This window comes from Heterodontus francisci, chromosome 6 (genome assembly GCF_036365525.1).
Source record: "Heterodontus francisci isolate sHetFra1 chromosome 6, sHetFra1.hap1, whole genome shotgun sequence".
NCBI classification, from domain to species: domain Eukaryota; kingdom Metazoa; phylum Chordata; class Chondrichthyes; order Heterodontiformes; family Heterodontidae; genus Heterodontus; species Heterodontus francisci.
In genome coordinates, this window is record NC_090376.1 from 115420810 (window position 1) to 115434421 (window position 13612).

General features: G+C 46.1%; 1 protein-coding gene across 8 annotated transcripts in view; it reads left to right on the forward strand.

Annotated features, from left to right (window-relative positions):
* Positions 1–13612, forward strand: part of LOC137371482 (nectin-1-like) — a 250457-nt gene that overhangs the window by 102198 nt on the left and 134647 nt on the right. For 6 of the 8 annotated variants that reach the window (XR_010975229.1, XR_010975231.1, XR_010975230.1 and 3 more), the window contains 2 exons: positions 3296–3401; positions 11933–12078. Coding sequence is in view for 5 of the 8 variants with exons in the window: in XM_068034145.1 (XP_067890246.1) it covers positions 3296–3401; positions 11933–12078 (252 nt within the window). In the remaining 3 variants the exon portion in view is untranslated. Of the gene's footprint in view, positions 1–3295; positions 3402–11932; positions 12079–12226; positions 12983–13612 lie in introns of those variants that run through there. The other 2 variants (XM_068034147.1, XM_068034148.1) reach the window with 2 other exon arrangements.

The window sequence follows — 13612 nt, forward strand, 5'->3', positions numbered from 1 at the left end:
TTCGAAATTATGCCCTTATACCCAAGCCCAGATCATTTATTTATATGTATATATATATATATATCAGAAACAGCATTGACCTTAATACCAACCCTGGGGACACCTCTAAACTTCCTTCCAGTCTGAAAATCAACCCTTCACCTAGTTAATAATAAATCTGGATAATGCTCATATTTGGGTTGCAAATTCAGTTTGCTTAGCGCTGCTGCTTTTATTTGTGTCACCAGCCGCTTTCTGTGAGTCCCGCGTGTCCTTTGCGTATAAAGGCGTATACAGACATGTCCATGTGCACTGGAAGATGCTGATTCAACGATATCCTGATGTCACACAGCTCAACTGTTGATGTGATGCCAGGATCCCAAATTTGTGCACCAAATTTGCAGGCAATTAATTTATTGTTCACTCAAGCAGATACAAGTGTGAAGCTGCAGATAGGCCTTGCACTAGCATTATTTCAGGAGTCAGGCGCCTTATTTTTGGTAAAGTAATTTTTAAAACCTTATTCATTTGCAAAGTCTGTGCAAGTCCTCTTGACTGTGTTTGGAGGTGTTATGGTGAGTTCCTTGATTTGTCAGAGAGTATTGCCAGTGACAGGAGGCTGTCTGGCTGGCCAGCCAAGGCACCTCGCAATGCAAACATCTCGGTGAGCATGCTCATTCAGCACGCTCCTGTATGGAGGTCCTCATTTGAGTCCTTTACAGTAGCACTTGTCTGCCAGCTTGCCCTCCAGTGAGCTGGCATACGTCATTCTTTACCGCTGGCCTGGTTGTAGATCAGCCTGGATGACTCACCTTGTACGATCCCAACTCCATACTAGCTTCCAATGTACGTGCAGTGACCATATGTGAGCTGGTGGCTGTGAGTAAGGTCAAGTGACAGGGCCTCTTCATCAATGCTGTGCTGTTGCTCTCTTACTGGGGCTCCTGTGGTTGGGCAGATGGAAGTTCTTGGGTGCCTGAAAGCAGGAACTCAGAAGGGGAAGGTTGGTATGACAGAATGGGTGCCGGGTGAGAAGCAAGAGGTGTTTGGTCACTCCACCAGCAGCTTTCTCATCGTGCCAGATAGTAGGTAGATGATTTCTGCAATTGAGAAGGGGCATAATGCTGGAACATTCCAACATCCTCAATGTAGTCACTGACTTTGCATGCCATGGGCCCATGGTGCAGACAACCATTTCCTACATGCGGTTCAGGAGATGCAGATGTTCTTGTCCCCTGCCTGTTCTGCATTGTTCCCTTCTATTGTGTGCCGCCTTGTACTGCAAGAGAAAGGAAAGAATGTTAGTGATTATGTAGCATTATGTTTGGGTGATGTGCCTATCAAAGCTGAATAGCTGGAGTAATGTGGAGGCAGCAAGAGTTGGGTGTGAGGCTGGCAGCATTGGTAAGTTGTGAGGGTGCGATGGAGTATCTGAATGTTAGGCGTGAGTCCTGCATGCCAGGGAGTCCTGCTGGGTGAGTTGTGGTGCATTGAGCAGTATGAGAGGCTGCTGCTGTGTTGGGTAGATGTCCTGTGAAGATGCATTCACTGACCTTCACCAACCCCATGAGGTCACTAGACTTCTTGTGGCACTGCTTCCAAGTCTTCGGATCTCACTGCTCTCTGTGGATGATTCTTGAGGGCCTCCTGGTCCCCCTGGCCTCTCTATTCCTGCCCATCTGCACAACCAGTGCCTCCATTGCTGTATCCGTCACTCTAGAACCCTCTGGTTTGCCCTGGTGTTCACTTTGTAATAATTTACTTTACAACAATGCTTTTCTGCAGCTTTGTTAATGATCCAGCCTGCTTTTAAGAAGAGCTGGTTGGCTGTACCATGTGATCTGCAAACTACTCTGTCAGGTTCCCCTGCTGGGTGCAGAGGCCACAGGCAGGATGGAGTGCAAAGGAGCAGCGCCGGAGCCCCTCGGCCCAATGCTACTATTCAGTCAAACAAGCTGGGTAGAAAATTGCATCCTGCACACTTGGATTTCAACAGGTACAGGCAGGTCATGAATCTCGACCCCTGCGCTCTAAAACTGGGGCAGACCAAATTCTAGCCCTTAGTTTTTCATTGATTTTTAGAGAAGTAAAAATCAGGAGAGATGTCTTTATGAATGTTGTCCAATTTACACTATCACCCAAGGTCAGAATCACCTTCAATTTGTTTAACAACAGTACCAAGATGAAGAATAAACCCCTCTCTGTTCACCTCCAGTAATGTGGGACCCTTGCAATAGGCAAAGAGAGAGGTCTCGTCCCTTTTATGCCAATAGAATTTATCATCAAGTCCAAGAATGAAAGAACACTGCCCAATAATTCCCTTCATGTATTAATTGTAACAATGTTGTAAATGCATCGTTTGTAAAAGAAAGAACTTGCGTCTGTGTAACACTGCTCATCCACAGGCCATCTGAAATTGCTTCACACCTTGCAAATTACTGTAGCAAATGCAGTGGTCAGTTTATTGATACATTCCTGTGACCTGTTGAGTAACTCTGCCACTGCTGCAATATTGGGAACTACATTCATTTTCAAATTGTCTGCATTTGTTTGCTCTCTTGCTATTTCATCTCTTGTGTCTGAAAGACCACATTTGTTCTTTAATTTTTTTGTCTGCTGCAAATATATGCAAGTCCCAGTGTTGCTGTGTTTCCTGTATTCAGCACGAAGAGATAGCAGCCCACCCATAATGTGCAGCACCAGTTCAGCCCTAGGACCCCCAATTCCTGGGCTCTGCTCCTTACCCCCAGCAAACCACTGTGATTAGACCCACCCCCATGATGAACACAAATTCACTGATGAAATGTCCAATAAGATTACATTTTGTAAAATGCCTCTTCAACATTCTTAACATTGACAATTATAAATTACAAATTCCATTAGTCAACCCTGACCACATACATACCAAGAATAACACTTCAGCTGCCCTAATTAACAGGAGCTTTCATATTTCATTGAGTATTTGATAATCCCTGTCTACACTTGTCCCCTGTATCTACAGATCCAATCTTACCCAGACACAGAGGTGGTGAAATTAATCCTGGGTGGGAGCGAATTGACAGCTTATTTTACACTCTGCCCAGTTTTCTTTTCCTTCTTTAAAGAAAAGGTGGAATAAAGGATTGTGAGAACACAGGATTAGGACTTCTCGTCATGTGGAGGATAAACTTTAGCATAGCCTTGTTGGGGCAGAAAGCTTGTTTCTGTGTTCTAAATTCTATGTGGAATGGCCGTCTTCCTTCTTCTGTATATGTTTGAATTGCTTATTGCTTTCAATGTTTAAAGTATTTGTTTATTAAAAATGTTTTTTTTTCAGATATGTCATCACTTATTGTTAAAGCTCAGAAGACTGAAGAAGGCGGCTTACACCTGGTTTGTGATGCAGATGCTAACCCACCTGCTACTAAATACATCTGGACAAAGTAAGAACATTTCTGTTTTTTTGCCGAGATGCGACAATAAGCTTGTGCGCCGGCATAAAGCGCTTCAGGCACTGAGCTTCACAGTCACATGAAGATCAATGCAACCGATTCCTGTACTGCACGATTCTTCATCCACTAAAATGATTAACCAGTAAATCATGGAGATCCTGAAACAAAAACAAGAAATGCTGGATTCACTCAGCAGGTCTGGCAGCATCTGTGGAAAGAGAAGCAGAGTTAACGTTTCGGGTCAGTGACCCTTCTTCGGAACTGACAAATATTAGAAAAGTCACAGATTGTAAACAAGTGAGGTGGGGGTTGGGCAAGAGATAACAAAGGAGAAGGTGCAGATTGGACCAGGCCACATAGCTGACCAAAAGGTCACGGAGCAAAGGCAAACAATATGTTAATGGTGTGTTGAAAGACAAAGCATTAGTACAGATTAGGTGTGAATATACTGAATATAGAACATCAGCAAGTGCAAACCTGAAGAAAAACAACCTGAAAAAAACAGTGGGTAAGCAAACTGAACAAACTAAGATGAAATGAAATAAATGCAAAAAAAGATTGTAAAAAATGTAAAAAGGAATGCAAAAAAAAAGGAAGAAAAAATAACTGAAAATGACTAAAAATGAAAGTAAAGTGGGGGGCTGTCATGCTCTGAAATTATTGAACTCAATGTTCAGTCCGGCAGGCTGTAGTGTGCCTAATCGGTAGATGAGATGCTGTTCCTCGAGCTTGCGTTGATGTTCACTGGAACACTGCAGCAATCCCAGGACAGAGATGTGAGCATGAGAGCAGGGGGGAGTGTTGAAATGGCAAGCAACCGGAAGCTCAGGGTCCTGCTTGCGGACTGAGCGGAGATGTTCCGCAAAGCGGTCACCCAGTCTGCGCTTGGTCTCCCCAATGTAGAGGAGACCACACTGTGAGCAGCGAATACAGTATACTACATTGAAAGAAGTACAAGTAAATCGCTGCTTCACCTGAAAGGAGTGTTTGGGGCCTGGGATAGTGAGGAGAGAGGAGGTAAATGGGCAGGTATTACACCTCCTGCGATTGCAAGGGAAGGTGCCCTGGGACGGGGACGAGGTGGTGGGGGTAATGGAGGAGTGGACAAGGGTGTCGCGGAGGGAACGATCCCTTCGGAATGCTGACAGGGGAAGGGAGGGGAAGATGCGACTGGTAGTGGCATCACGCTGGAGGTGACGAAAATGGCGGAGGATGATCCTTTGGATATGGAGGCTGGTGGGATGAAAAGTGAGGACAAGGGGAACCCTGTCACGGTTCTGGGAGGGAAGGGAAGGGGTGAGGGTAGAGGTGCGGGGAATGAGTCGGACACGGTTGAGGGCCCTGTCAACCACAGTGGGGGGAAATCCTCGGTTGAGGAAAAAGGAGGTCATATCAGAAGCACCGTCATGGAAGGTAGCATCATCAGAGCAGATGCGTCGGAGACGGAGAAACTGGGAGAATGGAATGGAGTCCTTACAGGAGATAGGGTGTGAAGAAGTGTAGTCGAGGTAGCTGTGGGAGTCAGTGGGCTTATAATGGATATTGGTAGACAACCTGAATTGGGAGCACTGACCTCTACACCCAAATTCCCAAGATGGGCTCTCTCTGGGTGAAACTCTGCGCCAGAGGAGTTACATCATAAAATTTATCCTGTTGTCTCTTGCCCTTTGGGAGCTGAATTCAAATTCAAGTCTGGAGGGAACAAGGGCACCGATGAGAGCAGAAGAGCTGAGGCAACGGCGAAATCAGGCAATGTTACAAAGGTGGAAATAAGTGGTCCTAATGATGATGCGGAAATGTGGTTGAAAGCTCATCTCTGGGTTTAGTTTAGAGATACAGCACTGAAACAGGCCCTTTGGCCCACCGAGTCTGTGCCGACCATCAACCACCCATTTATACTAACCCTACACTAATTCCATATTCCTACCACATCCCCACCTGTCCCTATATTTCCCTACCACCTACCTACACTAGGGGCAATTTATAATGGCCAATTAACCTATCAACCTGCAAGTCTTTGGCATGTGGGAGGAAACCGGAGCACCCGGAGGAAACCCACGCAGACACAGGGAGAACTTGCAAACTCCACACAGGCGGTACCCAGAATTGAACCCGGGTCGCTGGAGCTGTGAGGCTGCGGTGCTAACCACTGCGCCACTGTGCCGGGTCTAACATGACATCAAGGTTACAAACAGTCTGGGCTGAATTTTTGGGCCCCGTCAAGGTTGGGAATGGAGGCAGGCGGAGCCCAAAATTACTGGTGCTGGCTGGTGTGTTAGTTTTGGAGTGCCTTTCCCGGTGCCAGCAATGTTCGCCAGGCGGGGGAGGGTGGGACAGCCATCCTGTCCACTTCCCGATTAAGGCCAATTAAAATTGTTAAAGAGCTCATTAGGAGCTCGTTAAAGGGTGAGGCTGGAATTTTTACAGGAGAGCATGGGTTGCATGCACTGTCTGGGGCTGACCAGCTGAAGGGAGGTGGGTGCAGAAGGGAGAACCAGTCATGGCCACCCCAGGGAATCACCCCGGACCCATAGTGGTGCAAAGGGGGACTCAGCCTTTGGGAAAGAGATGCCCTTGGTGCTGTGCAGGTGGTGGGGAAAGTGGGCAGTCAGCGCTCGGGCATTGAATGGGGTCGTCAGTCGCCTGACATCCTGGGGGCACGAGAGCAGGGGGCAAGGCTGCCGATCACAATAGAAGGGCCACCTGTCCAAACGGAAGGCTGCAGCTGGCATTGGTGGCATGACTCGCAGATTTTGAGCCCAGTGTCAATGAGAGGCAACACCCTTGACAGGAAGGGCCAAATCCCGAGCAGTAGGAGGGCATGGTAGAGGAAAGAGGGCCAGGAAAGCAATGGAGGCCATACCCTCAACACAGGATCTACATGGAGCTATCTGGAAATGACTGAGACCCAGTGCTGCAGGAGACTGTGACTGTCTAGGCAGATGACCTTGCACCACTGGTCGCCACACTTTGGCAGTAGTTGTCAAAGTCACAGAGGCCTTGAACATTTTCGCTTTTGGCTCCTTCTAAGGATCATCTGTAGACCTTAGTGGCATCTCGCAAATGGCTACACACCACTGCATCCCGCAGGTCACTGATGCCCTTTTTTGCCAGACATGGACAGCACATACCTTTCACGACTGACGTGGCCTCACCGGCACAGAGGGAAGTGGGTTTCATCGCCCTCATTGGGTTCATGCCATCAAGGCACCCAGCGACCACCCAATCAGACTCATAAACAGGAAGGGCTTCCACTTCCTCAACATTCATTTGGCCTGCAACCACAAGAGCTTCCTCTATGTGTGCTCTGGCTTTGCTGCCAGATGCCATGAGTCTTTCATTCTCCAGCAGTCCAAGTTGCTTCAGACTTTCACTCCAACCCCGAAAGTCTGTGGATGGATCCTGGGTTACAAGGGATATTGCTTGAAGATATGGCTGTTCACCCCTTTGCAGAAGCAATGCAATCACAAGGACAACCATTGAGCATGCAGTCGAGCTTCTGAAGCTGCGCTTCTGGTGCCCGGACCAGACAGGTGGCGCCCTCCAATACCTTCCTGCAAGGGTCTCAGTCATTGTGGTGGTCAGCTGCATCCTCCATAACATGGCCCCCAGAGAGGTGGTGGACCTTAAGGATGGTCAGGCCCTGGAAGGAGATAGCTCATTGGGGAAGAGCAGGAGCAGGAGGTGAAAGAGTAGGAGAAAGTGGAGGTGGAAAGAGATGATGCTGAACAGGGAAATGCCCCTACTGCACAAAGAGGCGATTGGGCATGACTTGGGGCGCAAAGGGCTCAACAGAATACCATGAATGTCAGGGATCATCTGATTCAGGAGCATTTCACCTGAGTCCCTCTCACCCAGGTTGAGGGACATGGCATGGGAGGGATTCTGAGATACCTGTACTCACACATCCATGGAAGATGCAGCCAGGAACATCTAACCACTTATCGGCAATGAAGGAAGCATGTCTCTCAGAGGCTGTCCTCACCATGGAGGATCCCCTTATCTCTTTCACCACCTCTTACCTCTTTTCCTGACCAAGAAGGCTGAGGACGATGAGGGCACCCCATGAAAGGTGGCACTTTCCTTCTCCTCTATGACATCCTCAGCCCTTGCCAGGCACTCTGGATGCCTGGCAGAGGACACCAGCTAGGGCGCAGCTGGCATCCTCTCCAAAGATCTCTCCACCACCAGCGCCTCTGACTACACAGTGTGTCATGCATCCTGTGGATGTCAGTGCACAGTTCCTGCATGCACTCCGACTGATGCAGCCTTTGGCTTTCCATGAGGTTAGCCACTCTGTCTATGGAGGAGCTCATGTGCTCTTAGCCCTGAGTCATTGTGGTGCATATGAGGTGAATGGACTCCTCCATCCTCTGCCCAACACCCTGCTCAGCCTCAGGGAACTCTGACATGCGGGAGAACATCTCCTGCTGTTGTTCAAGGTAAAGCCTCCTGAGGACATGCGTCTGTGCCCAGCTGAATCCATCTCCATATCAGTTAAGGGGATCACCCCCATGAAAATTGTGCAGCAAATCAGTTGTCTCCTGGGGTGGTGTTGGGACCCGGAAACATTCCTGACTTCCATTTCCTCTCCCCACGCAAAAATTCAGCCCTCTGGTTCAGCAACAGATGCTTGCTTGGGAGAGGAATGGAGTCAGTGGCAAGGGAGTGGTGTTTGTGGCAGGGAACAAATACACTTGGTTTCAGTGTTCTCAATATTTAATTGTATGAAAGTTCTGCTCATCCAGTACTGAATGTCAGACAAGCAGTCTGACAATTTAGAGACAGTGGAGGAGGTCAAGAGAGGTGGTGGAGAGATAAAGCTGGGTGCTATTAGCATACCTGTGGAAACTGATGTCATGTTTTTGGATCATGTCACTGAGGGGCAACACCTAGATGAGTAATAGGAGGAGGACAAGTATAAATCCTTGGGGGACACCAGAGGTAACTTTGCAGGAATAGAAAGAGAAGCCATTAATGGCGATTCTCTGGCTATAATTAAATAGATAAGAATGGAACCAGGTGATTGCAGTCCCACCCAGCTGGTCAACAGTGGAGAGATGTTGGACGAGGATGATGTGATTAACTGGAGGGACGTTTTGCCTTTGTCACAGTCACATAGGATGTTATTTGTGACTTCGATTAGAGCTGTTTCTGTACTGTGGCAGGGGCAGAAACCTGATTGGAGGGATTCAAACATGGAGTTCTGGGAAAGATGGCACAAACGTAGACGGCAACAACACGTTCAAGGACTATGGAAAGAAAAGAGAGGTGGGGGGGGCGTGGGCGGTAGTTTGCAATGATGGAGGGGTCACATTTTTTTTTGAGGAGGGGGTGGTGATGGAAAGTTTGAGGGAGAGAGGAACTGAACCTGAGGGGAGAGAACTGTTGACAATGCCAGTTAACATGGGGACCAGAAAGGGATGTTGGATGGGAAGCAGTTTGGTGGAAATAGAGTAGAGAGAGCAGGAGGTGGGTATCACAGATAAGATGAGCTGGGAGAGTGCATGAGGGGAGATAGAAGAGAAGCTGAAGAAATAAACAAGTTCAGGGCTAGGTTGGGGGGGAGCCTTAGAGCAAGTTTGGTCAGGTGGGCTTGTGGAAGGGAGGGATTGGTAGAGGCGGCTGGTCAGATGTTCTTAACCATTGTGACAAAGAAATCCAAGAGCTTCTGACGCTTGTTGTTGGAGGTGAGGGTGGAGGCGACAGGGAAGAGGGGTTTAAGAGGATGGCTTGCAATAGAAAATAGGAGCCGGGATTTATCTTTGCATTCCAGGATCATCCTGGAATAGTGAGCAGTTTTAGGAGACAAGAGCAGGACCTGATAGTGCTTTATATGGTCCAGCCATATCTAAGAGTGAATGGCTAAACTAGTTATCTGCCATATCCATTCAAATCTGCATCCTTTGGTCATAAGGGAGCAGAGAGGAGGGCCATACCAGGGGAAAAAACAGAATGAGAAAGAGATTAATGGGGACGAGGGCATCAAAGATGGAGCTGAGGTTGCGGTTGAGCAAATTGGTAGCTGCAGAGTTATTGGACCTGGCTTACAATCCAGCCCATGCTAGACAAAATGAGATCAGTCAGTCTCGGGCTCGATCTGTTGTTCGATGGACTATAGCACAAAAATTCCTTCATCCAACATTAATTGACAATGCCACTGAGAGAGGCCATAATTTGGGTAGTGTGAGGAATGGAAAATAATGTCTCAGTCCTTTTTTTCATTTGTTCATGGGATATGCGCATCGCTGGCTAGGACAGCATTTATTGCTCATCCCTAATTGCCCTTGAGAAGGTGGTGGTGAGCTGCCTTCTAGAACCACTGCAGTCCATGTGAGTTAGGTACACCCACAGTGCAGTTATGAAGGGAGTTCCAGGATTTTGACCCAGCGACAGTGGAAGGAACAGTGATATAGTTCCAAGTCAGGATAGTATGTGGCTTGGAAGGGAACTTGCAGGTGGGGGTGTTCCCATGCATCTGCTGTCCTTGAACTTCTAGGTGGTAGAGGTCGTGGGTTTGGAAGGTGCTGTCGAAGGAGCCTTGCTGCGTTGTTGCAGTGTATCTTTTAGATGGTACGCACTGCTGCAACTGTGCGCGGTGACGGAGGGAGTGAATGTTTGTGGATGGGGTGCCAATCAAGTGGGCTGATTTGTCCTGGATAATGTCGAGCTTCTTGAGTGTTGTTGGAGCTGCACCCATCCAAGCAAGTGGAGAGTATTGCATCACACTCCTGACTTGCGCCTTGTAGATGGTGGACAGTCTTTGGGGAGTCAGGAGGTGAGTTACTTGCTGCAGGATTCCTAGCCTCTGACTTGTAGCCACGGTAATTATATGCTTTGTCCAGTTCAGTTTCTGGTCAATGGCAATCCTCAGGATATTAAATAGTGGGGGATTCAGCAATCGTAATGCCACTGAATGTCAAGGGGAGATGATTAAGTTCTCTCTTATTGGAGATGGTCACTGCCTGGCACTTGTGTGGTGCGAATGTTACTTGCCACTTATCAGCCCAAGTTGGGATTTTGCCACATTGGTAGGACAAAGTAAATGGAGCTGTACTCTATACCTGACTGCACAAAACCTGATATGGGCATGCTTGATGCTAACACTGGATGCATGAAATGAAAAGAGTTGCAAAGGTTCACAGCCCTCTGAGTAACCGACCTGTTAACTTGAGCTTGCTTCTGAGAGATTCAATAATGCAATATAAGTTATTTCTACTGGGAATTTGTATGGTTAGTTGTATGTCATACAGCAGAATAATGCTCAGCCCAATTGAAATCAGGTAACTGCTACACTGTATTTCTGAACTAATGACTGCGCAACAAAGTAATATAATGTTAGTTCATGCACCACGATTTAGCTGTTTTTGGTTTAGTTATTTTGTTGCACCTACAACTTTTCCATGAAAAGTCTATTCACATCTCTGTGAAGTGCCTTGGTATGTTTTCCTATGTTAAAGGCACTATTTAAATACCAGATACTGTTGTATTAGTTGTATTAATGCCTTTCTTTAATATTAAAAAACAGAAAGTGCTTGAAATACTCAGCAGATCAGGCAACATATGTGGAGAGAGAAGCAGAGTTAACATTTCAGAACAGTTCAGATGAAAGGACACAGACCTGACCTGCTGAGTATAGCACTTCCTGTTTTTATTTCAGATTTCCAGCACTGCTGAATCCCACACTATCAACATCCTAGGGGCTACCATTGACCAGAAACTGAACTGGAGTAGCTATATAAATACCGTGGCTACAAAAGCAGGTCAGAGGCTAGGAATCCTGTGGCGAGTAACTCACCTCCTGACTCCCCAAAGCCTGTCCACAAGGCACAAGTCAGGAGTGTGATGGAATACTCTCCACTTGCCTGGATGGGTGCAGCTCCAAAAACACTCAAGAAGCTCGACACCATCCAGAACAAAGCAGCCCGCTTGATTGGCACACCATCCACAAACATTCACTCCCTGCACCACTGATGCACAGTGGCAGCAGTGTGTACCATCTACAAGATGCACTGCAGCAACGCACCAAGGCTGCTTAGACAGCACCTTCCAAACCCGCGACCTCTACCACCTCGAAGGACGAGCAGCAGATGCATGGGAACATCACCACCTGCAAGTTCCCGTCTAAGTCACACACCATTCTGACTTGGAACTATATTGCTGTTCCTTCACTGTCGCTGGGTCAAAATCCTGGAACTCCCTTCCTAACAGCACTGTGGGTGTACCTACCTCAGATGGACTGCAGCGGTTCAAGAAGGCAGCTCACCACCACCTTCTCAAGGGCAATAAGGGATGGGCAATAAATGCTGGCATAGCCAGTGACGCCCACATCCCATGAATGAATAAAAAAAACTGCAGTATTTTTCTTCTCTTTCTTTAAGTCCACCAAAAAAATGTTACTGCTGACAGCACAGTTGTACTAAGTATTTAATTGCTTGCAATTATTGGAGTGCCTTACCCTATTTGATTGAAGCTTATAAAATATTTTTATACTGACTCTGCAAATTAACTGTTTTTATTAGAGAGAACGGCCCAATCCCAGAAGGTGTTAGAACAGAAAATGACCAACTTAAATTGCCTAAGTTGACTCCTGACCTTAATGGGCTTTATAGATGCGAAGCAAGCAACACAGTCGGGACTGCATTCGGCTCCTTATACTTGCATACAAGTAAGTACCTTGTAAACTGATATTTACACTCCAGTGATTTTTAAGTTTATAAACTTAAGTTTCAAACTGAAGAATTATACAAATTTTCTGACAAAATGATGCCAAAACCTCAACAATTTACAACCTTGGATCTCTAACTTCTTTCTAGGAACTCTCCTATCGCATGACTTATGGTTAGTGAAATGAGAATTTTATGAGAATAGGAATATTAGTTAATGTATGTGTATTGTCATGCAGCCTCCACCCCACCTGCCAAGACTGAAGCACATTAATTTTGCTAGGTGAACATTGATTTGAAATCTATTGCTGAAGTGAAGAAAGGACTTGTTTTAAAAAAAAGAAATCACCCAGGTCCTTGGCTGGAAAGACATTTTCATATTAACAGACAGTGCTTGTGGAGACAAAAGGTTTTTTCTCTTATCCAATTTAACCCTCAATGGACTTTGAGCACCAGGTATTGTGTGTACAAAGAGACATTCCACGGTCAGCTAAGACCAGAGAATCCACAAACAGATGTGGATGTCACATGATTAGCCTGCTTGGCAACCTGTTTTTTCTGAGTTGTACAAACAGTTTGATCTCAGAGACTGCAGAATGCTCCTGGACTGAAGAAGACCTTTCCTGTCAGGCTCTCCATCTCTTTCTCACGGGACTCCAAATCCACTGAAGACACATGAGCTCCAAGACAGAAAAGTCTCGAAGGCGAACAAGGTTTAAGAAGAATACTGGGCCCCAACGAAAAGCAACATCTATTTACAATCAAGGAACTCGAAGAACCGTAACAAAAACCCTCTTCAGAGATTGCCTCAAATTTTTCCACTTTATTTTTCTTCTGCTCTTTTCTGTCGCTATCTGCATGTGTGTATCACGTATGCATTCCAGCGTGGGCGCGTCATGTATCCATAGGTGTTAACTGAATTAGAGTTTAAGTTAAATAAATTTCAACCTTTCTTCTTTAAACCTAAGAGAACCTGTTTGTGCTGGTTTCTTTGCCTTATAATTGGAAAGCGGTGAACAAGGATTCATCAAGTGGGAGCTAAAAACACTGTTTTAAAAATTAAACCCTGTTACAGGAAGACCAGGTGAAGATTGAGAGGGAACCCGAGACACCTTTCTTATCTGGTCATAACAGTATATATAAGACTGCAAAGTTGCAATTTCTTGTGTTTGGTAGTTACTTTTAAACTAGTTTAAAAAAGATTATTTTTGTTAAAATTGAACGTCTGTTTAAAAACTGGATATACACAGAAGGAATCAATAGAAGCTGATAGTGGCCCATGAAATTCACAGTGTAAAACACTTAAAGGGTCTTTAATTTTTATTAGTGGGAAAATAATGATGTAGAGAATAAGTTAGAGAACAAATATATAAAGCTGGAGTTAAAACTATATTTTCACAGAAATATGTTAGGATATCTATTCACATTATGAAATTATGATGAATATAAGGGGCAAAATTCATTCATGTAAACAGACTACATTGATTTCCCAGTAGCTGGCAGTGCCACGTGCCTGTACAACCGTATGCATTTCTT